General features: G+C 37.6%; 1 protein-coding gene across 1 annotated transcript; it reads left to right on the top strand.

Annotated features, from left to right (window-relative positions):
* The first annotated feature begins 4,161 nt into the window (after positions 1 to 4,161).
* LOC148368714 (immunoglobulin-like and fibronectin type III domain-containing protein 1) lies at positions 4,162 to 26,756 on the top strand. Its single transcript, XM_088329720.1, has 25 exons — positions 4,162 to 4,198; positions 4,975 to 5,034; positions 7,180 to 7,302; positions 7,402 to 7,541; positions 7,624 to 7,723; positions 7,810 to 7,861; positions 8,265 to 8,403; positions 8,567 to 8,654; positions 9,185 to 9,457; positions 9,520 to 9,825; positions 10,797 to 10,868; positions 11,396 to 11,464; positions 11,545 to 11,649; positions 12,023 to 12,147; positions 15,026 to 15,167; positions 15,237 to 15,533; positions 15,643 to 15,939; positions 17,650 to 17,829; positions 17,898 to 18,026; positions 18,106 to 18,405; positions 19,472 to 19,557; positions 19,633 to 19,825; positions 19,913 to 20,209; positions 21,748 to 22,074; positions 25,511 to 26,756. Exons 1-25 carry the CDS (start codon positions 4,162 to 4,164, stop codon positions 25,513 to 25,515), a joined length of 3,942 nt encoding a protein of 1,313 aa, XP_088185846.1. The 3' UTR covers positions 25,516 to 26,756.
* Positions 26,757 to 27,798: the final 1,042 nt, after the last annotated feature.

The raw sequence follows: 27,798 nt of genomic DNA, 5'->3' as shown, positions 1-27,798 counted from the left end.
CTTTCTTATTCCACTTAACACCAACCATATTGAATGGATGCACAATAAAAATGTCAAAGTTTGCTGGAGATAGTATAAACATAGACAGTATAGAATGTTTACACACAAACTAGAAAGAGGAAGCAGATTTTTTTTTCTTTCGGGTGGATGTTGGGTGACCTTTCACAGCGCCACACGCCGGTAGTGGCGGAAAGAAGGACTACAGTACTGTCCTGTACTCGAAAAAAGGTGCACAAAATAAAAAAACTACCGTATTTTCCGCACTATATGGCGCACCATGTTATAAGGCGCACCTTCAATGAATGATATATTTTAAAACTTATGCCATACATAAGACGCACCCCATTATAAGGCGCTATAAGTGCATGCTGGTTTAAGATCAGGTAATTGTGCAATTTTGTAATTGTAATCCTGTGCAGTCCTTCGAGACATTTTTGGGATTAAGGGCTATTTACGGTAAATAAATGTGACGACTTGACTACAGTAGAGAATGTAGTTACTTTATGCAACCTCTAGATGTTGCCACGCTCAAGGGAATGTCAACAAACCATTCAAAAAGGTCAAACTTTATTAACAAACAAGCTTTCCACAACTCCATTCACTCCCAAAATAAATAAACAGCCGTTTTATTATTTTCTCTGAGGTAAAGCATTTTCGTGACACATCTTTAACATCTTTGAACAACATCGACATATCATTTTATTTTTTGTCCATTTAGTCAACACGCAAAGAAAAAAACGTCTGATACTGTTATTTTAAATGAAACGTTAGTGCAATCGCAATAAAGTGACACTCGTAATGTGCAAAAACAACGAGTGCAAAGCAATAACATAATAACTGTAAAATGTAAAACGTAAACACACAAAAGAAAAACAAAGATCACTCTATAAGCTCCTCATCGACGAATCCCTCGAATTCTTCTTCTGCTGTGTTCGAATTGACCATATCTCAGTGAATGGGCCATCCAACACGTCCGGTGTTTTTGTGCCAGCGCTGTTGCCTTCATACGTATAGTTATCGTACTGACACTTCTGCTTGCCGCTCTTTGTTGAACAACCCACTGTTCAAGTGTCTCCTCTAACTCTGGCCATCTTGCTTTATTGCCACGGAAACTTTGTTGAGTTTTCCTTACTTGGCAGAGCTTATCTTCATCCTTTCTCCACTTCCGTACCATCGATTCATTTAAGTTTAACTCTCTCGCTGCCGCTCTATTGCCGTGTTGTGCTGCGTGACTGATCGCTTTGAGTTTAAACTCGGCGTTGTACGCGTGTCTCTTAACAGGAGCCATTTTCTTATACAAATGCACGTATGAAAGAGAATATCGCTCTCTCTCTCTCTCTCTCGCTCTCTCTCTCTCTCAAACGTGACATTCTGAATAATTCTGCGTTTGTTTAAGGTAAATTGTGCTTTACATCTTCACCAGTCATAACCCTGGATTCAGACAAATACTGTATTTGTTGAATATGAATTAAGCAGTTTAATGGGGTAGCCATTTTGCCACTTAGTAAACAAATACAACACGAGCCCCGGCAACTACCAATCGTTTAATATTTCCCAGTATGCACAGCGTGAAAAATGGAGTCGGCGGCTGTTTCTCGTAGTTGCGAGACCTTGCGAATTTAATATTGAGCCATATATAAGGCGCACTGTGTTATAAGGCGCATGGTCAGCTTTTGAAAAAAAATAAGACTTTTAGGTGCGCCTTATAGTGCGGAAAATACGGTAATCTACAGCAATGTCCGGATATTTTTTGACCTCCTGAAAAAATTGATCGTATCTGCCGGAATCCGTAAGTCGAATGTATGTTAGTCAGGAGGCGTCTGTATCATGAACATTGTTCAAAGTGAGATTAGAGAATAGCACTCCAACATAAACACGTGAAGTGCTGGTATACGAGCCTAAGTTGTGAGTGCAACAATAGTGCAATGAAAGAAAGCATATCAACAAAAGTAATAAATAATATCACAAAGAGACAACTAAAGAAAATACAAAATGCAGTTTTGAAATGTTGATTCCATTTATTAAGGCTTTATTAAGGCTTAAAAAACATCAAAACCTATTTGGCCACCATGGACAGCAATAACAGAAATCAAATGTTTATGAGTTTATAAGTAGTAATGAGTCTTTCAGAACGCTGTGAAGACATTTTTGCCCACTCTTCTTTGTGAAATCATTTCAAATCTGCCATGTTGGAGGGTTTAGACCTTGAACGGCACATTCACGGTCAAAACGCATCGTCTTAAATTGATTGAAATCCGAAATTTGTTTCGGGCCTTAGCAGGGAAGCCCAGACGTCCTACCTCCAGCCACTTCATCCAACTCATTAGACAGGATCTCGAGGCATTCCCAGGCCAACTTAGAGACGCAATATCTTCAGCGTGTCCTGGGTCGCTTCTAGGTCCACCTGCTGGTGGGCCGGATTATATACCAATGGAGGCGTCCAGGAGGAATTCTTATCAGATAGCCGGGCAACCTTAGTTGACTCCTCTTAATGCGAAGGAGCTGGGTCTCCAGACTGAGTCCATCCCGGATTACCAAACTTCTCACCCTATCTCTTAGGGAGAGCCCAGCAACCCAGGGAAGGAAACTGATTTCAGCTGCTTGTATCTGGGATCTTGTTCTTTCAGTTATGACCCACAGTTAATGACCATATGAGCAGGTAGGAAAGTAGATCAACAGGTTAATCAAGAGCTTTGCCTTTTGCCTCAGCTCCATCTTCACAGGCTCCGCATCACGCTACACGCGGCACTGATCCGTCTGTCGATCACCCTTTCTAACCTACCCTCGCTCGTGAACAAGACCCCAAGATACATGAACTCGTCCACTTGGGGCATGGTCTCATTACCCACCTGAAAAGAGCCTGCCACCCTTTTCTGGTTAAGAACTATGGTCTCAGATTTTGAGTTACTGGTTTTCATTCTGGCTGCTTTGCACTAGGCTGCGAACTGCTCTGGTGGGAGCTGAAGATCAAGGCTTGTGGAAGCCACATCATTTGCAAAAAGCAGAGATACAATGCTGACGCCCCCAAAACCGGACCCGATACCGCCACGGCTGCACCTATGTATTATGTCCATAAAAGTTACAAACAGAATCATTGACAAAGGGCAACCTAGGCAGAGTCCAACTACCACTGAAAATGAATTTGACTTACTGCCGGCAATGCGGACCAGACTCTGGCACCGGTCATTCAGGGACAGAACAGCCCAGATAAGACTCTAGGCGGATCTCATCCACCCCTGAGCCTTGTCACCGAGGAGCTTTATAAACACCTTAGGGAGCCCAACATCAGATATATAAGAGCCCCCTCACAGGAAGACGTGTTGGTGGGATTGAGAAGGTCTTCAAAGTATTCTGCCTAACGCTTGACAAGGTCCTTGATCGAGGTCAGCAGTGCCCCAACTCCACCATAGACAGTATTGATGGCACACCACTTTCCTCCCCAAAGATGCCAAATGGTGGACCAGTATTTCTTTGAAGCCATTTGAAAGTCGCCTTCTGTGGCCAAGCCAAACTCCTCCCATGTTGGAGTTTTTGCCTCGGGAACTACATGTTTAAAATTTTAGCACTTTTTTGTAGGACTACTATTGTTTTTCTTAATCTAGTTTTTTCCTCTACTTATAAGCATTTGCATAATTATCCTGATTGATCAAAGCTACAAATGTGTGCTACTAAAGCCATTTAAATGAGTGATACTGTAAACTTGTCTTCTCTTGAATTTGAGTGCTTCAATAATGTTTAGAAGTTTTTATATGTACCCAGTGTATTTATTGCTTATTGCAGAACCACACATTAGCACTCACATAGTGAACACACTATGTTCTTAAGCACTTTCTGCACCATGGCAATTAAACTATATTTCAGTGTTATTGTGCTCATAACAATGAATTGTGCGGAGCTTATCATGCCAACGTAATTGTAAACACAGAAAAATAATTGCATTTTGTATATGTTTTTATTCTGTTCTAAATAAACCATGCAGTTATTGATCTTGGGAGCATAGTTTTATCTGCCTTCTGTATCTTATATCATTAGGTTCAATTTTACTTTTCACTATGTTTTTTATTTTTAGCTTTCAAGTTTAACAGGCCCATCAGGTGACAATAAATGAGCATATGAATACATTTGTGGTCATTTTTACAGGTTTAACAACATCCAGGCAAAATGTCGAAACGTACAAGAGGCTCAGGACGCAAAATATGTAAGTCCTGAAAGTATTTGTTCATCCTTTGTTTTTGGAACATAACTGCCTTTCAAAATGTGATGGATTTGCTGATGGTTCACGGATCGCTTGACCGCCTGGCTCGTCGGGTTAACATTTTATTTGGTGAGTCATGGGCAAGTACAGTCTGGCAGTGCCCTTCCCTCTCCAGGGCATTTTTGGGGTGGGATTTGCTCTCCCACATTATACAGATAGTAATTTTTATCCATGTTTATGAGTAGCAGGAGAAACTTCCTGATTTAACATAGATACAGAACCTTCATCATCTGGTCCCAGTGTTGCCTTAAAGCATCCTTTAGCACTTCAGAGAAGAGCCGGACCCTTATCAGACATTAAATTATACCCCATTTATTGATAAGGATTTGCTCCAATATATGAAAATATATGTGGAAATTTGTAAATTAAATACAAAGTGAACACAAAGCCAAAATGGCTATCCACCCATCTGCATAAGACTACAGTATGTGACGCATCTGCGCACCACTTCATGTAAGCATTGACCTAGCTTGGGCCAGCTAAACTGAGTTTTTGGACACAAGCTTTAGCAATAACTGCTGATAAGAAGACAACATCCTAAGATCATGGTTACCTGCCTACTGCCCTGTATTGTAACACTCCTAGGGCCTTAATTTTCTTTTTGCCTCATTTTCCATGTTTTGCCTGACTGGTTTCCACTTAAGACACCTAGTTAAGACACAGTAGTTTGCATGTAATCATATTCCAAGTATGTAACAGTGTGAATGTATCCCATATAGGTTTCTCCCTCGTCCACCAGTACATTCAACATTTCAACGAAAAAGCTGGCAACAAATCAGGTAACATTATGGTCCAGAATTGAACACGAATAGCATTGCTCTTGAAGACAAATTTGACAATAGCCATTGAATGGGTTATGGATTATAATTACCCCATCATCCATTATATACAATTTAAAATTAAAGAAACTAAACCTAAATAACACTTGAGTTCATTTAACTCCATTGGGAATCTGTCCCAATTACGATAACCATCAACAATTCATTGTTACTCAATGGTATTTTATTCTCACATGATTGTTTCAAAATTTTAGTGTTTACCAGAAAAATGCTGGTGAATAAACGTCTTCATGGAGAATGCCATTTGAGAAAAGTCAAGTAAAGTCATGTCAAATTTATTTGTATAGCCCTTAATCAAAAAATGTCTCAAAGAAATGCAGAGGTTACAATTACACCATCCCCTGATCTTACACCAACATGCGGGAAAATAGGAAACCTTGAGAAGGGGCCTCACATGTGGTAATCCCCCTTTCAGGATGACCAGGGTGCAATAGATTTAGCATTAGGGAACAGTACACAAAACATAGTGAACATCAATAAAATAAAACAATAGTTAATATGTTGAAGTTTGTTCAAAAAGTCCATGACGGCAACGGCGCAGCTTTCCATCTCTACTAGCTGGTCGATGCTGACCCTATTCCAAAACAATTGAAAATACTAATGAATGTAATCATTGTTATTATTTCATTGGCAGATAATCTTTTTTTTTATGAATTATTGTATTCTCCGGACTATAAGTTGCATCAGCCAGCAATAAACTACCAGGGGGGAATCTATTTGATGAAATCCAACACCAAAAACATACATGTCTTCTTGAATGGCAATTAAAATAATTTAAAATAATTAATTAAAATAAAATAGAGAACATCATATACTAAAGTTACACATACGTGTGTATATATTAGACACGCACATCAGGAACAATGTATCATATTAAGAGTTATTCAAGTAACTCTAGCGTAAAAAAATGCTTACCAATCCATCATGTTCACTCTAAATCACTAAATTCCATTAAATATTCATCCTCTGTGTTACTTTTACCAGTAAACAACTCCTCCAAGACGATAAATCGCTTCACTATCTCTTTCCAATTTGAAAAATGTCCACCACAACAGGGCAGGGTTGGAATGATCAACACAGGCCTAGAGCGCCCTCTCTAGGTTTAGTGTGAAAATAATGTAAGAAATTATATCCAGTATTGGCAATAAAAAATGTAAACTCAATTATATTATTATGTGTTAATCATTTCAATAATGTTCACATATAAGTCCCACTGCTGGCCTAACTATAAAAAAACTGATTCATGGTTTGGAAAATTTGATAATAATGAAAAATAATTCTTATAATAAGCTAAATTATCTGCCAAAAGACTAAAACAAACTCCAATGCAGTTTTTCATTTAAAAAAAAATGTTATGTTTGTAAAATAGATAAAACAATATTTTGAAAAAAAATATTCAGGAGATAATTCAAGCATACTTTTCTTATTTCTCAAATACAATTTCTTATTTTGATAACTTTAAATATGTTTTTCTCATTTCATATAAAATAATATTTATCTGGTGTGTGCAATTTGAGATAATATTGCTAAGTTTTAATATAACTTTAAGATATTGAGAAATAAAAAGGAATAATGAAAAAATAATATGACAATAAAACTAAATTAACAATTGCCATAACTTGTACACAGTATCTCACTATAAAATCAGTTAGAAACAATAAAATTCAAGAAAAATAGATAAAATACACAATGCAAATAAATAAAAATATATTTTTCCATTTTAGCAGAAAAATAAGTTATTCCTATTAATCAGTTTAATGAAAAATGGCAAAATAGTATTTTGAATCAAACAGAAAACAGTGAAAAAAAATGATAAGTGTCTTAAATTACAATGGTGGTAATAACAGCTGTATTTCAACCATATTCAAACTCTAACCAACACTAAACTACGGATGAATTCAAAAGGACTTTTCAGTTAGATGGATTAGTCAGAGTTATGCTATCAATAAAGGCAATTTCATTGCACACACATATAGTTGTGAAAAAAACATGAGTCTCTTAGTCAAGATAAACTATTGTCAAGTTTTTTGTCTTCTTTGTGGACTTTGAAATGTTTTGTAGCCATTCAATGATTTCTTTGTTTAGCTTCCTTCCGAAGAAGATCTAAAATCCCCGGGGTGGTCATAACACAAAATACACTGAACTTACCAGAGGGGAAAAGTGTCCCAGATTTCAAACGAAAGTTAAACCCTGTCAATGTCCAAGAAGGTGGGTCTATTTTGATAAGTTCTTACAAAATTATCTCTACTGCTTCAGATATACAGTACTGTGTGAACGAAATATTCAAAATGTCGGCATGTCTTTCAGGGATGACAGCTGTTTTCAAGGCTTTGATAACCGGAGAGCCCAAACCTGATGTGACATGGAAAAGAGTAAGAGGCAGCATCGTAGACAAGAAGAAATATCAGACTAAGTATGATGAATCGACGGGGGAATACATACTGGAGGTGAAAAAATTAGAAATTTGAAAATAAAAGCTGGAAAAGTAGTTCTGTTTCCTTTTTGCCATCAATGTTTTGTGTTCACCAGGTTCATGCAGTAATGGGTGCAGATGTTGACACATACAAATGCATTGCAGTCAATGAACATGGAAAAGCGATTTGCTCTGTAGCATTAAACCTGGGAGACTGTAAGTTTTGTACAAAGTATATATATGATATACCATAGATTTTCTGGGTTATCCCTGATTTTGTTTCCTTTTCTTTTCGTTCTCAGATGTAACAGACCCTTCAGATTTCAGAAAGTTGCTTCGAAAAACAAACTCAAGGTGGGAGTACCTCAATGGCTTGTTTGTAAGGTTCAAGGACTGGTGTCAAAGCATTGAAAAATATCTGTATAGCTGTAGACCTTGACCCACGAAACCTCAATTTCTCCCTCATGGTATAATTCTTTTGGGATTAAATCTTGAAAAAAAGATCCCTTCGAGAGCCCCTTGAGGGTTTGGAAAAGGCAAAACAATCAACAGGGCCCGGTTGGATTAGGAGACAGGATTTTGCAGCCTTCCAGTGTTTTGTGCTCTGTTGGATCTTTGAAAGGAAATATTGCACATCTCGTAAATTGAGTTTTTAATTAAGGACAGCAGTCCCAAAACCGCTCTAACACAGCTTGTTTGTTTACTCTTTTGTGGCAATAACCTGACAGTGGTACTAAATGATAATGATTACTTACAGTATTTATGAAGAAAACCAGAAAGAGAAAGTCAACGAAAGAAACGAGAGAAACCAGGACAATTTACAGAGGGACTACGGCCAATTCGGCGGAGACATGGACTTAATGGAAGAAAAAAGGCAGCACGCACTAAAATATCAGGTAAGACAGCAATGATGTCTTAAGAGCAATGATGTCTTAAGCTGTAATAAGCAATGAATGAGTGAATGTAAATGCTGTTTCTCGACCAAACTGTATTGGTTTGTTTTTTATTGTATACGGAATTTTCATTTTAGTATACGATGATGTGTTTTGGCCATAACAGAAGGGAATGAGTCCTCCTGATGAAGACTTGTTGAAGAAAAATGCACTTGTAAATGGCAGATGTGAAAAGGATGCTGAAAACCTCACAGGTATTGTAGCAGTTCTCCTAATACATTTGAGGTAACAAATTCATTGTTAAGAAATTGAGGTGGATTTTCAGATAACAAATGTAATTATGTCATTTGGTGTCATGCTAGATTTCATTGGTAAAACACTTGCTTAATTGTGCGCATTGACATGACCAATTTAGCATTACAGTTAAAACAAAATTCTTATATAGAAATATATGTACAGTGTTCACAGCTCAAAATGATCAAAGAACATATAAAATATAGGGAAAATGAGATGTATGAGCTTATTAAAAGGGGGCACAGCAGGATTAATACATTTGTCCAATCATTGAAGACAGGAAAAGCTAAATTCAGACAGTAAATTGCACAAAGAGCAACTGTAATATAAATTAGAACATAATTGGCAGTCCCAAATGGCTAATGTCGCCATTTTTTCCCACTCCGAGAAGCAGTCATTGTGGTAACTATCAAACTGTTGACACACGTTTGTGTTACTTGTAGCTTTGTCGCAACAACCTACATTAATAAGATGCTTCTTTTTTTTCCAGTTCCTAATGTTGACTTTGCTGTCAAACTTCAAGAAGCGGTAACAGAAGAAAAAGACACTGCACTGTTTGAATGTGTTTTGACCCAACCGTTGCCCAAAATCACATGGATGAACAACGGCAATGTGCTGGAGGATGGGGAAAAATATAAAATCAGTGTGTCAGACCACAAAATGATCCATAGGTTGCTGATCCAAGACTGCTCGGATCAAGACAAAGGTGTCTATTCAGCTGTGGCTGGAAATGCCTCATGCAATGCTTCATTAGATGTGGAAGGTAACTTCATTCAAACCCCTCAACATTTCTATCCGAACACTAATCATTGTCTATATCTCAAGCTGACCTTGAAGCAGTTGGCAAGAAGAAAACTGGAGGAGCAGGTATCGACTTAGAGGAAGTGGTCAAACAGCAGCAAATGAAAAAACAGGAAGAAAAGCTGAAGACTTTGGAGACCTTCCAAGAAAAACATGGGGCAGGGGAGAACTCAGAGCAGAAAGCAATGGCTACTCACAAAAACAATGGACAAGCCATTAGCCTGACTGGACAGACCCATTATAATGGGGGTAACCATCAAAATCATCCAAGTAACAGCAGCATTCTCAAGTCAGATGCACCCTCACTATCTATGCAGCAAGTGGCGGGTGGTAAGTAAAGTAGAATTCGTTCTGGCACTGACATAAAAGTGCCAATTTCTAAAAGAATAAACAAAGCCACTTTGGGGTTTTTTTGTTATGATTTTCCAGCTAAAAAAGAACTCAATTCATATTCAATTATGTCTTTAAAAATAATGTAAATTTTGATATTGCATCACATTAAATACCTTTTTCTGTTTTTTTTTTGTTAGATTATAAATATATTTATCGATTTCTTAAAAAGGGCAATACGGCAGCGCAGTGGTTAGCGTGTGTGCGGCACGGTTCTGAGGTCATGAGATCGAATCTTCTTTTGTCGGGTTTGCATGTTCTCCTCGTGCTTATGTGGGTTTCCTCCAGGCACTCCGGTTTCCTCCCACATTCCAAAAACATGCCGGTCCAAATTGTCCCGAGGTGTGAATGGGCGAGTGAGTTGTGTGTCTCTGTGTGCCCTGGCAACCGGTTCAGGATGTCACGCGCTAACCACTGCGCTGCCGTGATGCCCACATACAAACATGTTTCAAGATATTATGAAATGTGTACAAAAACACTGCTAATTCCCTGTTAATAATTCGTATTCTTAAACTGTTGGACATCATTTAAACCTAATTAGAATTGGGGTTTGTAAATAGACTTTGTTATCTTGCGTTATTACAATTAGGGTACTCATTAAGTAGATGAATAAATAAAGATGAATGACTACTTTGGAAATTTGACGCATTTATTTAATTAAAGTACTATTTATGTTTTTAAAGAATTGTAAACTGTATTATATACAGAGTTTCAAACAAAATAGCATGTATATTTAATGTTTTATTTAAGCAAAGTTAAGTATAATTAGGTTTTATGAAGTTCCTCAATGACTGAAGACGATTCCTGGACACAGTATTGCTTTTTGTGCCTGTAATTAGATAGTGACCACACATTGGCCTTATTCGGCAATAACATGACTTAATCATAATTGTTTTGTTACTGCTGCACAGATGGTTTGGGAACAGAACAGAGCAACAATGCAGAGAGCAATTTGGAAGAAGTAACAGAAGATGCACTACAAGGTAGCTTATAGTATGGGAAAGTCATTCTTAAGACATTCATACAAAGGACTGTTGAATGCAAATTTTGGATTTAAATCTTTCAATGAAATGCTATTCGGATAAGATAATTAGCATTCGTATTGTTTAAGAATGAAAAAAGAATCCTAATCTGCTGCACCGACTGATATGGATGAATGTCACAGATACTACACAGAGACTGATCACTGAAAAATGTGATGATCCTGGACAATAGAATAATTATTTTTTTGCAAAGTTAAAACAGGGCAATTTCCTGCAGCACACTAGACTAATTCTTGTGTCACAGTGGTTGAAAAAACACTTCCTTAGACAATAAATGGAGAATGAAGAGAAAAAACCCAATTGTTCCCCCCAAAAAGATGTACCGGTTTTACATTTTGGAGGTATATTGCCCAAAACTGCTGAAATTATAACCAAACTGCGCATGGGCAGTGATTACCGGTACATTAGTCGTTGACACTGCTTTGTCTTGAGAGAGAACATAACCTTTGTTTTGTCTTTCTTTGCAGAAAATGACGGCACGTGTGATGATCAGTTAAATGAGATCAATAAGAAGCTTACACTGAAAAAGAAAAAATGTAAATTTGGTTGGAGTACATACGCGCACAGACACTTTTCACTCTGATATAGTTCAACATATTACATTTTATCATTATAGATGAAAGCTTATTCAATGAAGACAACGAAAACGAAGAAGTGGAGGGTCTTCCTTCTCAACCGAGGCGTAAAAGAATCGGCCCTCTCATCGAAGACACAGTCATCGGTAAATATTCAAATGAGAATAAAACAGTTTAAATCCAAGCAATTTACCCAACTCTACTTCTTATAAAGCTCTTTAAAACAGCCACAGGTTAAGAAAAAAGTGCTGTACACGAGTAAAAAATACAAAACATACTGGACTTAGCTACAAATTTTCTTCAATATGAAAAAAATTTACTTAGTTTTACGAACGATGTTGTTAGAATATTCATACAGTTCGTTAAGACCTCTAGAGTAGCTATGAACGCTTGATCAAGGACAAGAATTTACAATCACTTGTCAGTCGTCAAAATGGGGTCAGGCACACCACAGGCTCATAACTTTGGAAAATGATGTTCTAGTTTCCTTCCTAAGATGTACTTTTTTATATTTAACAGATCCCGGCGTTCAGTTCATCTGGGGATTGTCTGACATTAACGCCATCATCGGCGAGAATGCAGAGCTCACTTGTAAACTCAGCAAGGAAGATTGCAACGGAGTCTGGTTCCGAGATGGCGAAAAGGTCAGGCATGTGGTCAAATGTTTTGAATCTTGAATAACCTTTTGTCTTAGCGAGTACAATACATGACATTAAGGTAGGTGAAAGTGCATGCCAAGCAATACTGTGTAGATCAGGGGTCGCCAACCCGGTGCCTGCGGGCAGGCTCACCTCAGTCACATTCTAAAAATAGACTAATTCTTGAACTATTTGTCTAAAATGTGAATACAAATTTTAACCAAAATTTGCATTCACTGCGATGGAAAATTGAAAAGAAAACTCACGAAAACATATAAAAATTGCTGCTGAGTTCAATCATCTAAGAACTCTGACTTTATACGGGGCAGAGGTGAGTGGGCATGACAATCACAGCCTCAACCTTGAGCGTCGCCAAGGAGTCCAAATCGGTTTTTACATGGCAGAAAAAGGAAGAAACAGTGTAATTTTTGTAGTGAATGGGAGAGAGAATTATTTTTTACTAATTTAAAAGAAAACTGTGTGTCTCTTATTTGCTGTGCAACCGTGGCTGCGGAAAAGCGGCACAATGTGGAACGCAACTTCAGCCCTTGTACAAAAGCTTCCATGCTACCGTAAATATCTGCCCGGCAGCCAGGGTTGGGTAGGGTTACTTTAACTGGATTACTTTTGGATTACTCCAATACCAAATATGCTAATAAAAGACAAAATAAATTAAATATGAATAAAATTATGACTCACAACACATGGTAAGCTTTCTCTCCTGGCTTTGATCTCTTTGATCTCCGGCAAAACTACATAAAATGCGACGGAAACAAAATGAAAATAAATCCAAACAGCTTGCCAACATCATTTTTGCCGTTCCATGTATTCCGTTACTCCCCAAGCCTGCACAAAATTTAGTAATTGTTATCATATTTAGTTTCTTTTGTCTTTTATTAGCATATTTGGTATTGGAGTAATCCAAAAGTAATTGAAAGTAATCCAGTTAAAGTAACCCTAACCAACCCTGCCGGCGGCGCACAAAAAACAGGAAAGGCCCGTGAGTTAAAGACAACTTTGGGCAAACAGCAGTCTTTTTTCACAAGGCCAGCAAAAAAACTGAAAAAGCAACCAAACCGCTTTTAGAATTACATACATTTGATAAAAAAGAGGGCATTGTCAGACGGGGAGTTGATACTGCACCTTGCAATTTTAACTGACACCACTATAAAACTAAACCTTTTGGGCTGTGAACTGCCTGGGTAAAACTCTTGGTGACATCATCAGTTATGTCAATGCATTTAAAGCTAAAATGAAAATATTTTTATATGCATTTTCAGACAAACAAGTGTGGCACTTTCCCTATGTGCAGTCAGTGCCGAAAGAGATTTGGACATAGCTGCAAAAAAGTACTATCAAGTCATAGATTTCGACAAGAGTTTGAGACTTTGTTTAGCTTGAGCCATGAGTGTCATCCATTTATAATCCTTTCATGCAAGTGGATACAACATGTATTGCAACTGCAACGTTCCACTCGGATGTTGGTTTGGTAGAGATGAAATTGTAACTTTGCAAAAGTAGTGATTAGCAGAAATGTGATTTAAACTCAAATGAGTTTATTTTTGTTAAATTTGACACAGTCTATCATTTGCACAGGCATGGTATCGAGTTAATAAAACTGATAATGTTTTCGAAATTTAAACGTGATTTCCTGCTCAATACTGTGAAAGTTGTCATTTGGAATTGATACAAATGGAGAGGTAAAGGTAAATATTGCATGTTGAAGGTGATCTCTTTCCTACCTTGTTGAATCATTCTGAATAAATATTAACCATCAGTCCTCACATAAAAACTAAGTAAGATAGAAAATGTAATTAATTAACAATTATCAAGGTGCCCTTTGTGTTGCTCAGTGTCTTTGAAGTTGCTTTTGGCCTCATAAAGTTTAGATGTATTTCTTTTGATAATTTGGCAGAGGTTTCGATATTTGCACTACGGATTCACTGATGGACATTTGCCTTTTGCAGCAAATCATCATCATGTGTTTCGCCTTATATTGAAATAGTGATGACTTAGAGGTGCTAATTCTATTCAATCATTCATCTGTCCTTCCACACATCCTCCCATTCACCTGATATCCATCCATTTGGAATTTATCCTTCTATCTATTCACCTGACATCCATTATATCTATCCAGTGATTCATCCATTCACCTGGCATCCATCTCTCCTTCCATCCACTTGACATCCATTCATCAATCCAACAATCCATCCATGCAACTTACATCCATCCAGCCATCCATCCATCTAGCCTCCACACATTCATCCATTAATTAATTCATTGCTGAGCATAATTGAAACTGATGTACATTCATCCTTCCATCCACCTGATATCCATTTATACATCCACAAGGCACCCACTAATTCACCTGGCATCTGTCATTTTTCCATCCACCTGGCATCCATCCATTCATTGCTGAGTGAAATTGAAACTAACAAAATGTAACCAGAAATACTGCTGACGTCCATTCAGCTTTTCCAGTAATCATCTGTCCATCCATCCATCTATCCTTCTTTCTGTCTATCCATCTACCCAGCATCAATCCATCCACCCACTTGGCATTCATTCATCTATTCAACCACATTCCTATAGCATCTCAACTTTTTTTTTTGTTATCAACCCAGCCACCCTGTGTCCATCCATCCATCCATCCATTCATTCATTCACCAGAAATACTGCTGGCCTCACTGAGATGGCCTGAGTAGTCGTAAAAACTATTTTGAATATTCATATACAAGACACATGAGCATTCGCAGTTTTGAATATGAACAAAACATGTTGTTAAAACACAAATTATATATATATATATATATATATAGCTGTTAAGAAATTGTCTTGGCCTAATTCTGAGAGAAAAATATTTTATATTCACTTTTCCATTCAGATCATCACTGATAACACATTTATGGTATCCAAAGATGGTGCAATTCATAAATTACTTATCATGAGATGCCTGGAAGAGCACTCCGGGAAATATCGATTTGAAGCGGACAATCGCAAGACAGAAGCGGTGGTCAACGTCAAAGGTTTGAAAACTCATCAGATCAACAATAGCAGCATGCATAACTCACACAAATTCAAATGTCCCCTTTCAGATCCCCCGAGGTTTAATCCAGAAGACCTCAGTGTATTCACAGAGCCCTTGAGAATCAAAGTGGGCCATAATGCACTCTTTAAACTCAATTTTCTTGGTTTTGAGCCCATCAAGATTCAGTGGTACAAAGAGGAAGAAGAGCTCCACGATGATGACAGCAGCACCAGAGTAGAGAAATCGACCAATCAGAGCCGCCTGGTGCTCAGCAGATGCCAGAGAAGGGATTCGGGAGAAATCAAGATCAAACTCAAAAATGAGCATGGCACCGCTGAGGCAATCACACAGCTTATTGTGCTAGGTGAGCTAATGGTCCAGTCAAACATGGTACACAAGCGCATCAATCTTTTTTATCCGGACTGGCGCCTTAAAGAAACGCTTCAAATAACACGCCATTCGGTTTGTTTCAGACAAACCCACCACACCGCTGGGCCCAGCAGAGATAACACTTAGTTCAGCCACATGCATTGAATTCAAGTGGCGGCCTCCAAAGGATGACGGCGGCTCGCCTGTGATAAATTACATCATGGAGCGACAACAGATTGGAAGAAACACTTGGAAGAAAATTGGGGAGATTCCGGGTGTGCCCTTCTACCGCGATACGGACGTGGACCGGGGACGCAAGTACTGCTACAGAATCAGAGCTTTGACCTCAGAGGGTTTGAGTGAAGTGATGGAGACAGAAGACCTGCAGGCTGGCATACTGGGTGAGAATTCATGGGATGGCAAACTTTCAAAATGGCATATATGGTGTGCAGGGTTGGGTAGGGTTACTTTAACTGGATTACTTTCAATTACTTTTGGATTACTTTCAATTACTTTTGGATTACTTCAATAACAAATATGCTGATAAAAGACAAAAGAAACTAAATATAAATAAAATTGCTAAATTTTGTGCAGGCTTGGAATACATGGAACGGCAAAAATGATGTTGGCAAGCTGTTTGGATTTATTTTCATTTTGTTTCTGTCGCATTTTATGTTAGTTTTGCCGGAGATAAAAGAGAACAAAGCCAGGAGAGAAAGCTTACCACGTGTTGTGAGTCATAATTTTATTCATATTTAGTTTCTTTTGTCTTTTATTAGCATATTTGGTATTGGAGTAATCCAAAAGTATTTGAAAGCAATCCAATCAAAATAACCCTACCCAACCCTGATGGTGTGCGGACTGTACATAAATGCCGTATTTCTGGCCACTGCTAAAAGAAATAGTGTCTCTGTAGCAGAATATTTAGCTAATTTTTAGTATTTACTGTACTGTATTACATACTATATTGCACTAAACTATACTAACAGTTTTTTCCTAAAATGTATTTAATTGAAATGGAGAAAAGATAACTAAATTGATATCACTCTAATTAGTATTTTCCACAATTGAGTTCCTTTAGTCAAATAGGAAAACAATTGTAGTAAAAAGTATTTCTTTATTTGTTCCAGAAGTAAAATACTATCAATAGTAGTAGAGGTAAGATCATGGGCCGAGCCTGGCCTGAAATTCTGGGGGAAAAAAAATCCTCCTCCTCTCGAGTCCTCACAAAGATAATAACGAAGATTCAGGTTTGATTCGAGCAAGGTCCCTTAAACTAAGTTAATTATTCGGGTTTTGCCTAGTTTGTGCTTTAATACCGCCGAGCCTAGATAAGGTCAGATTTTTTTATGCCCGATCTTACCTCTAGGTAGTATTAAAAGTAGGAGTTGTTGTAGTAGATGTAGTAGCATTACTGTGGTTGATATTATACCAGAACAGTTTGCCTATTTTGAGCATTTTTTTAGTCAACAATCACGTTAAAAATACTGTGAAAAAAAAACGTTTGCATTAATCAAATTTTTCTACTGAAGAGTTGAAGCTTTATTTTATTTTTTTAATGTGTTTGTTTTTTTGTATTTATTTATTTATTTGGCGTTTGGCACTTACCAATTGTTAAATCGTTTATGTAATGGAGGTTGATTAAAGGCACTTATCAATAGTTAAAAGATACGTTTCCAAACAACTATCAAAATTGTAGAAAAATAATCAAAACGAGCTTGGGCAAGTTCCAGGAAAAGAGAAAAAATGGAAACTACACAGGAGGAGCAGATCACTGCAAGCGTTTTTGAATAACGGTACATCACCACCATCTGCTGCCTTTAAGGTTTATTACAAGAGGCTCTTTCGTTTTCTCCTACCTGACCGCTGAAAGTTAATTTTAATTTTTTTTTTACAAATGAGAGTAGTATAAAATCGGGCAATCTACAGTATTAGTCAAAGTCGACTGAAGATGACCTGTTTATGATTTTTTATTGGATTAATTGAAATTGAATTAATGTATTGATGAATGGATGATGACATATCTAACAAAAAAAATGTAAAGTGCATTATTTTGTGGTCTAAGCATGTTATTAACGGCATGTCTCTGTTCTTTTGCAAACTTCTTGAAGCTTTTCCGAGTGCCCCTTCCCCTCCAAAGGTGGTCAGTGCCTTTGACGATTGCATCAACCTTGCTTGGACGGCGCCAAGTAAAACAGGAGGCTCGCAAATTATTGGCTACATTGTGGAAAAACGCAAAAAGGGCAGCAATCTCTGGACTGCAGTAAATGCTTCAACTGAGCCAATAAAAGGTTGATTTCCACTTTTTATTATTTTGAAAGTTGTTGGGAAGCTTATCGTGATCATTTTGCATTTTCAGAGAAGAAATGTGCAGTAAAGGATGTTGCAACAGGTTTGGAATATGAATTCAGAGTTTCGGCTGTGAACCTTTCTGGTCCAGGGGATTTCAGCAACCCGTCTGACTTTGTTTTCGCGAGAGACCCAAAAAGTAAGACTGAATTCAATCTATAAACTTATGTTTTTCATTTTTTTGACACCTACATGACATGTTTCTTGTCCCCCTTTAGAGCCGCCTGGTAAAGTAATTGGCCTAAAAGTAACAGAAACATCTTACAATCACTTTGTCTTGACCTGGACCAAACCCGAGGACAAACCCGATGTACAGGATGAAGCAAAAGGATATTTTGTGGAGATCCGTAACGCAAAGTGCCTTGAATGGTCTCGAAACTTCACCATTACCACCACATACACTGTTAAAAGCTTGAGGGCAATGGACATGTACTGGGTCAGAATCATCGCTACAAATGACGGAGGAGAGGGCCAAATTGAAGAACTGCCTAACTATGTCCTTGCAATGCCGCCTCTTGGTACTCTTTTGCTCTTCATTTGCATATAAATCACAATTTTGAATCATACAAATTTATAAAGATTGTTGCATCTTAACCATTATTTTTTTAAAGAATTGTCACATTTTTCAACTGACAGGCATATCACACGGAAACTATTAACATCTATAATTATTTTTCATTATTAATGTTATTATATTGTAGTTATTGTAGCTCTAGCTATCTACTATGTTGGAACATTTATTGCAGTGGTTTTAAAGTGAGGGTAGGTGAAGGAACTCCAACGGGTATGTGAGATAAAAAATAAAAATAATTTATATTAAATTAGTAAAATTAAATCTTTTTTTGGATGAATTGGGAGTACTTTGAATAAAATCTGAATTTTAAAAAATGAATGGGCTGCACGAACTGGGTGGATAGCGCACAGCCCAATGGTTGGCAGGACCATCGTTACCGCAGCCTCTCTGTGTGGAGTTTGCATGTTCTACGCATGCCTGCATGGGTTTCCTCCAGGCACTCCAGTTTCCTTCCACATTCCAAAAACATGCATGTCAGGTTGATTGGCCGGTTGAAATTATCCCTAGGTGTGAATGAGCGAGTGAGTTTTCGGCCCCTGTGTGCCCTGCGGCAACTACTTCAGGGATGGGCTCCAGCCCCCCCGCGGCCCTACTGAGGATAAGCGGCCCTTCAAATTGATTAAATCCCCTAGGTTACAAAAGCAGATCTGATTTGAGTGGGTGTTAAAATATAAAACAGCAACATGATTGGCCACTAGTGAAAATGATGTAAACAATGCAAAAAAATCAAAACAACGAACATTGAGCCAAAGTAACAAACAACTGTGCACAATAATTGTCAAAATAATAAACAATCCTGGCATCCACAGGTAGGTGTTGGATAGTAAAAACAAAATACATTATTTACTTATCATCCCCCATTTTTATATCACAGACACCAATAAACTATAACCCGTTTTTATTGTCTCAAAAACAGAATAACAAATATTATTTATTTAGCTACTAGAAAAGGTTGAGAATTACTGATTTTGTTAACAAAAGCCTATGCTTGTATATTTTTTCTCTTTTAGTGAGACCAAAGTTCACAAACAAAAAAATGAAAACCTTCCTGGTCGTGAGGGCAGGAAACTCTGTCAGGGTGACCATGGGTTTTGAGGTGGGAGTCAATCTTTTAATTAGTCTTGGACTTAGAAAATCTATGCTATGCTATAACTAACGGTGATTTTTAAAGGCCTCCCCACCACCGGATATCATGTGGCTCAAGGACAACGGGCCGGTGCCAAAGCGAGTCACCGTGAGTAACACGGACGGTGCTTCACAGATGTTGATCCCTTCGTCAGAGCGATCAGATTCTGGAATCTACTCCATTTTGGTAAAAAATTTGGCAGGACAAGAGAGTTTCAGTACAGAAGTTAGAGTCACAGGTAGAAATAATCATGCAGTATAAAATCACGGAGACAGCTCTTTTATTGAACATCAATTTGAGTCAATATGTTTACCTGTCCCTGCAGATGATCCCAAGCCGCCTGGACTAGTGGAACTTGAGGAAAACGTGCCCGGTACAGTGCAAGTGACTTGGCAACCTTCTCCTGATGAGAAGCTTGACGACCGGCTTCATTACACAATTTCTAAACTGGACTCGACCAAACACACATGGACCACGGTGGCCCACAGACTATTCAATAACAAGTTCACTGTTTGCAATATCATGCCCGGGAGGGAATACCATTTTCGGGTCTATGCCAAGAACGACATGGGTGTGTCTGCACCTTCTGAATCACCAGTCTGGGCCGTGGGGAGAAAAAAAGGTTTGTGTCATACAGAAACATGAATCAACTAGTAGCTAAATGCTTTTGCAGCAAACTCTCACATATTTGATATAGTTAAATAGGAAGCAGCCTAACTAACTAACCTTAAGGAAACTGCTGGGTTTTCACATAAAAACAAACAAACAATCTATAGATTGGGGTGTACCGGTTAATTTTACAGTTCAAATATATTAGCCTTAATACTTATATATATATATATATATATATATATATATATATATATATATATATATACAGTGGAACCTCGGTTCTCGACCATAATCCGTTCCAGAACCCTGTTCGAAAACCGATTTGGTCGATCACGGAAAATCGTTTTCCCCATTAAAAGTAATGTAAAATCATTTTAATCCGTTCCAACACCCTGAATATTTAGCAAGAACGTAAACATGAAGCTAATCGTACGTTCGCGTTAGCGTAATCTTCCTCACGAAAGATTACGCTAACATGAACGTGTAAAAATTAAAAAATGAAGTCGTTTACACGTCATTTAGCACCCGGGTCTCCAAAACAAGCGGTGAGCGGTCAAAGGATAAAGAAAAGAATTATGAATAGGATTTCTTACCTTTGTGGTGCTCAGCAGAAGCCATGCTGTATGTATAGCAAGATCGGAAACTCGCACACCTTCTTCATATTTTGCTATTATTTCTTTCTTAGATGCAATAGTTGTGCGCACTACTCTTCTTTTTTCACCTGTAGCAACTTTGCTGCTTGCACCGAACTTCTTCGGGGATGAATAAAGTATCTATCTATCTATCTATCTAATTAGGGGTTAAAACACTTCGTTCACCGATATTCAAAACAAAAGCAAAAAGAAGTGTGCGCTCACGTGACAACAGTTCTTCACGAGGGGTGGGGGCAATCTACACCCGTACGCCGCTCAGCATCGCCCCTAGCGTACCGGCGTTCGAACTCTGATTTTTTTGAACGAAAAGCAAAGCAAAAATTTCTCAAAATTTTTGGTCGAGAACCGATTTGTTCGAACTGAGAGGCGTTCGAAAACCGAGGTTCCACTGTATATACGTGTGTGTGTACAATATGTTGTTTTCTGCATGCTTTTAAATGAATGATTTTTGACTTATACAGCTAAGTGTATCTGAAAAAGGAAAGTGCTTTACGTCCTCTTTATGTCATCTATAGATATATATTTTTTTAATGAATATGATTTTTTTTCATTGATGTTTTTACCAAAAAACACCCCATCAAAAACAAATATTTTTTATGATTCAAACAAATATGCAAAAGTCTTTGACTGCTTAATCGACAACCATGATTGTCTACCTGTTTCAATGGAAAGAGATGGCAGGAAAAATAAATATGTTATTTAATATAATTAGCATACATGCATGTACAATAATCTTTAAAGTGACAGATTCTTGTTTAACAAATGTTGTGCTAAAAGAGTAAATACCCCAGAATGAAATATGAAATATCATCTCGTGAATTTTGAGGATCACTCCTACTCATTCCCTATTACCATAACAAATAATGTAATCACACACAAAACGTTATCTTTGCAGAAAAGCTTTCGCTGATCTTACCGAACAGAGAAGAACGTGACCTGCGATGTCCTCCGGACTTCATCGTACCGCTAAAGCTTCATGCTGCACCAAAAGGTTATGAATGTTACATGAGCTGCGCAGTGACAGGAAACCCCAAACCTCGAATCACGTGGTACAGAGATCACGTCTGCCTGAACACCAACACCAACTATTACATCTCAAACACATGCGGAGTTTGCTCCATGCTGATCCTCAACGTTGGGCCGAGCGATATGGGAAAGTACACGGTCACGGCAGAGAACGCCCTGGGTCGAACTGAATGTTCCACCATACTCAGTGTCAGAGGTGAGAGATGTATACACTGGTTGTTTTAAAGCAAGCTTGTCACAGCTACTGGAAAAATAAAAAAAAACAAGACCCCATAACATCTAGTGACCACAGCCATATTCATCAAACATACTGGGAAAAAACCCACTTCCTTAAAACTTTAGTTGCAGATTTCAGTGTTCATTTTACCTCTGAAAAGTGATGGGTCCCGGGGACTCGCATGCTCAAAAATCTATGGGTCCCAACAGAGATCTATGGGTCCCCAAAATTTAGTGTGCTCCATGCCCTTATAAACTGTCCAATTTTCCTTACAAAATACATAAAAAATATTATTTTTTTTTCAAACATGTTTATTTATGTAGTTTAACATGTTATATTGTACATATTTTTCTTTATATCATATATATTGTTAATGAACATTTTGTTGTGAGACACTGAGTTGCTCGACATGAATGAGGTTTATTATTAAAAAAAGTTCAAAAATGAAGTCGCTTGGACGTTCACTGTAGAAGGAAAAAAATACATGCAAATATAATTAAGTAGAATAATACATTTTATTTATTCAAATTGTTAATTCATTTTCTGCATTAAATTATTGTTGGTAATATACTGATTAAAAGGGATCACCACAAACCTGTCTTTTTTAATTTTCTCCTTTTATACTTCTTTTTCTTAACTTCTTTATACAACATAAGCATTCGTAATTTAATGCATCAAAGCAAATGAGCCGTTTGAGAGCCGGCTCTCTTTAATGAGTTAAGCCGAAAAAGCCGGTTCTCTAAAAAAAACGGACTTTCACTACACAACTCGAACTGGAGATCGGCGTGCAGACGAAAACTCGAACCGTGAGACCAAAACAACAATGGCGGATCTGCCTCACGAAAAGTTTGGAGTGCGGTAAATCTTTGTTAAAAAATGATAATGAAGATTTCGTGTCGAAAAAGTTCCATCCCGGGGACGCACTTTGATTTGACACGATGCGTCCCCAGCAAAAATAATGCGTCTAGAACACAGGGACGCGGGCAAATGAGAACACAGATTTGTTTTGATTATTGCACGCAGAAAGCTGGACCATTGACATTGGGTAGGCTTTGGTCTCATTTGTTCCTCGTTGGATTGGAGAATCGAGGGTTCTTAACTCTAGCAATTTATTGTCACACTAACAGAGACTAAGTGGTGAATGGGAATGCTTGACAACAAGATGATACCAACACCTGCCCTGAACTATTGAGATTAAACACAATTAATAAACCTATGAAATCACATTTTCCCTGAACGCAGTATTGGCAAATAAAATAATTAGCCTGTTTTGGTGAATTGGCAGTTAAATCCACAAGCGAGAACATTTTGTATTTACATTTCCGATCTATGCTCAAGTAACACATCAATACATCAACAGGTTGCTCCAGAGGTGTATTTTAAAGTGATTTCCAATTAGGATGTCCCAATGTATTTTAACTTCTAATCCAATTACAATATTCAGCCCAAAATTGTATCCGATCACGGATATGATTTGGTACCCTATAAGCATGATTTAAACATGCAGGTTTTTTTTTTAAAAATCTTGTTTTTTCAGATATTTGAATTGGGCACACCGCAGTTTAAATTACAACACTGTCAATTTGGTTAACATTGTACATTTTTATTCTTTGAAATAATAAATCAAATCTAGTTTGCATAATTGAGATAAGATTGCATCTTTTCAGAGGAGAATACCATTGTTGTTTATTTTGGGGGAAAATAGCATTAACTCTTTGAATTTTAAATTGAATTTCACAAAGGGGTCTTTTTTTTTAAGGCTATGCGACTGAATGTTCCACTATGCTCAGTGTCAGAGGTGAGAGGTGTATACACTGGTTGTATTAAAGCGAGTGTGTCCCAGCTCCTGGAGGGAAAAAAAATCAAGAACTCATAACATTGAGTGGGCGCAGCCATATTCACCAAACATAATGGGAAAAAAAACTTAATGGAATTACTTTAGTTCACGTTTTTCAGACCTACCTCCATAAAAACATTCCGACAAGGAGCCACTTGTCATGCATGCATATCAAGCACTTACCCGTCCTGAACAGGGTTTTTTACTGTCTCACTGTCTAGTTGAAGAATTTCTTTGATTATTGCGTGCAGACAGTTGGACCATTGACATTAAGTAGGCTTTGGTCACATATGTTCAGGGTTGGGTAGTGTTACTTTAACTTGATTACTTTCAGTTACTTTTGGATTACTCCAATACCAAATATGCTAATAAAAGACAAAATAAACTAAATATGAATAAAATTACAACATTTTTTGCAGGCTTGGGGTGTAACGGAACACATGGAACGGCAAAAATGATGTTGGCAAGCTGCTTGGATTTATTTTCATTTTGTTTCCGTCGCATTTTATGTTAGTTTTGCCGGAGATCAAAGAGATCAAAGCCAGGAGAGAAAGCTTACCACGTGTTGTGAGTCATCATTTTATTCATATTTAGTTTATTTTGTCTTTTATTAGCATATTTGGTATTGGAGTAATCCAAAAGTAATTGAAAGTAATCCAGTTAAAGTAACTCTACCCAACCCTGCATATGTTCCACATTTGATTGGTAAATCGTGGGATAGGGGTGGGGAGAATACAATCGTTGCACATTTTTTGGGGAAAAAAGCATTAACTCTATGAATTTTACTATGAATTTCACAAAAGGGTCTTTTTTAAATGCATTTTTAAAAACAATACAATCACATTTATTTACTTATCCCTTTTTTCAAAAGAAAGAAAATAAACCAGGATGAGACTTTTTTTCTACCTTTACAACCTATTGGTAGCGTTTCTGAATGACAAGAAATGTCTTATGACTACAAAGCAATATTATCGTGTCATGAACCGGAACTAGATCAGGACCCAAACACGTGACGTTTCTCACACAAGCCTTTTATTTTACGGGAAATGGGGAGTCATGCGTGAAATGATAGGAAGCCAGAGGCCGACAAGATCGATACCAATTGTCCAAATAGATATCTGACGGATGGGGTCGATACAGGACAGGAAGAGACAGACAGGATTGATAATGAAACAGGATATCGAAATAAAGCAGGACAAAAATAGACGGGAACAAAACTGAAAACCGATGTTAAACAGGATAAAAATAAACGGGAACACTACCGTACAGGAAATACTAACAGGAAACAGGACAGAGTCGAAAACCCACGTCTTGCGGGGCAGAGGTTCGTTGACTGACTGACCCAGGAAAAATGAGAGCACTGAACTAAAATAGACGGAAAGCCAATCTGTCAATGAGTCGCAGCTGGCGCCACACAGGCGGTGCCAATTGGGCGCCATGGCAATCGTGACATATCGTCATTATAATGAGTGACTCACGTATGCCGGTTGTTTTAAATTAAAGATAAGTGTATGCCAAATAAATTATATTATGAAAAAATGTGTTATTGATGAAGATATTTTTATCTTTCTCCCATAGAGTGAAGAATCTCCAACCAAGACGGTTTTTGGGCGTTTTCTCTTTAATTGCTGTCGATGCTGTAGAAATCTTTCTGCAGTTGGATGGCAAAATTCTTTTTTAAGTTAAAAATACTGAAATGTTGATTCAATTTTGAAATTAGTATTTACATAATCCATTCCACTTCCATTCATTTGTTTTTATAGGACATGTACAAATACAAGACAAAATTAAAATTTATCTTATGTTTAAGAGTATATTTACAGTACACTACATAGATTCCAAACATGAATCAGATTGCAAATAGAATAAATCCGATTCGTACTATTTGTAAGTAAATAGGGAGGTACGTACTGCACGTACAGTGGGTACAATAAGTATTTGGACGCCTTGAAATTTTAATTTTTCAGCCATTTGTCAAAATGTTATTTTATTTCCTATCAATGAACACTCAACATCCAACATTGACAGAAAAAAAACGGATTTTTTTTTTTCAATTTTCTTAGAAAAGAGAAACTGAGACATAGCATTGTCATTAGTATTCACACCCTTTACATGAGGTTCATCATGAGGTTGAAGGAACTACTGTGAGAGCATAGATTTGGGCAAGACACAGATCTGGCCAATATTACAAAATGAAATATGCTGACTTCAAGGTTCCTAAGAAAGCAGAAGCTTCTAATAGAGCATTAATTATTTATGATATTCAAATGGTTTGTACTCCTACAGAATGCTAGTCACTGGAGGTAGGCAGTTAAGTAGGTAGGTAGGTAGGTAGTTAGGTAGGTAGGTAGGGTGCGCTGATATGTGGGTTGGTGTATTTGTTTGATAGGTAGTCGAGTTGAGGGTTTTTTGCATATGAAGGCAAGAGTGTAGGTCATGTGGAATAAGGATAGTGTTATTAATGTCATTATGTTTCCGTCTGGACGATCAGATCATAACTATGAACACCTTTTTGACTTAGTTCCCTTATAAAAATGACCCAACTTTAAGAGTTCATCACAGTTTTCTAAAATGTGCCGCCAAAAGAAAGCATTGGAAAAACAAATAAAATACTTCCTTAGTTTAGAGTTTTGAGATGTGACATGATATTTTCTCTAAAATCTTAACACTTACTGATAATAAAGCAAAAGTCTTCCATTTGTGTAGTTTCTTAGTGTTCCCCAAAACATTGTCATCACAGTGTTTGGCTTTTGTACACGTTCATTTGTTGTTAATGTTTAGAATTTGTTGTTGAGTGGTGTCCACATGCATTGCTGCGTGGTTGTCCTAGAAGAGAAGTTACCGCATGTGTGGTGATCACTTCAAAACAATTGTCAATTTATCATACTTGTGTTTTTCCTTGCCCTTAAATACTGAAGGCTTAAAATCAGGGGAGTTTGTGACGACCTGTTAACAGTGGGCTTGTGCAGCCTTTTGAGACACCTCTGTGATGAAATGCAATACAAATAAATTTGACTTGACTTGCCTTGCCTGTTTACTGTGCAGCATCTCCGTAGATATCTTGAAAATGTAACTGAGTTACACTACTGACTACATTCTGTCAAAAATAAGCTTTTTAATTTATTGCAGCAGCTGCAAGATCATCAACTTAAGAATAAAATGGCTGAAGCCCTAAAATCAAAAGAAATGTATGAGTAAACGAACAAAGAAACAAACATGATAGTTATTAATTTTACAATAACCTTTGCGATACACTGTGAATTTGTTTTTTTCAAAGTTAAACTCTCACGGTTCACTGATCCCCTTAACCATCTGGGTCATCAGGGAACCCTTTTCTGTGTTGTTTCTTGGGCAAGTGCAACCTGGTGGAGCCCATCCTTTTCCTAGTACTGGTTGTCATGGACACTGCGAGCTCCTGATCTGACTTAGATATAGAACTTTCATCAGATGATTGTCATGATCCGTGTGAAGCTTCGTCCTGCTCTTCAAAGATGAGCCGGACCTTGGCAGTGGACCCATCGAGTACGCCTGCTAAAGCCCGTTGCAGCGCACTTTGTCCCCAAAACCTTCTGATACCCGGGCGATGTTACTACTTGGAGTTAAAAATGACAAGGTAGTGATTCCATGTTTACCCTTATAAATTTTGTTATTAGTGTAGCCAGAAAATGGTAAAAGTAAGAAAAAGGCCGGTTTCAAATATAGTTCAAACAAAAACATAAACCCCCAAAAAGATGAAAAAATACGTTTATTAGTACTTGAGGAATGAGCTAACTGAGGCTGTGATCATGACTTTAAACGAAGAAATGGCCGATCCAAATTGTCCCCCAAGTGTGAATGAGCGGGAGAATTCTCTGTCCTGTGCCCTG

Source organism: Urocampus carinirostris, chromosome 3 (genome assembly GCF_059441175.1).
Source record: "Urocampus carinirostris isolate Australia breed hairy pipefish chromosome 3, RoL_Ucar_1.0, whole genome shotgun sequence".
Lineage (NCBI taxonomy): Eukaryota > Metazoa > Chordata > Actinopteri > Syngnathiformes > Syngnathidae > Urocampus > Urocampus carinirostris.
The sequence above is the reverse complement of the archived record's forward strand: the minus strand, read 5'-3'. Positions and strand labels throughout refer to the sequence as shown.

Coding starts and splice junctions, on each gene's coding strand:
- LOC148368714 (XM_088329720.1), top strand. CDS start 4,162: ATGTCGAAACGTACAAGAGGCTCAGGACGCAAAATAT. Junction 11,465..11,544: donor TACACTGAAAAAGAAAAAAT/GTAAATTTGGTT, acceptor TTATCATTATAG/ATGAAAGCTTATTCAATGAA. Junction 12,148..15,025: donor GGTTCCGAGATGGCGAAAAG/GTCAGGCATGTG, acceptor TTTTCCATTCAG/ATCATCACTGATAACACATT.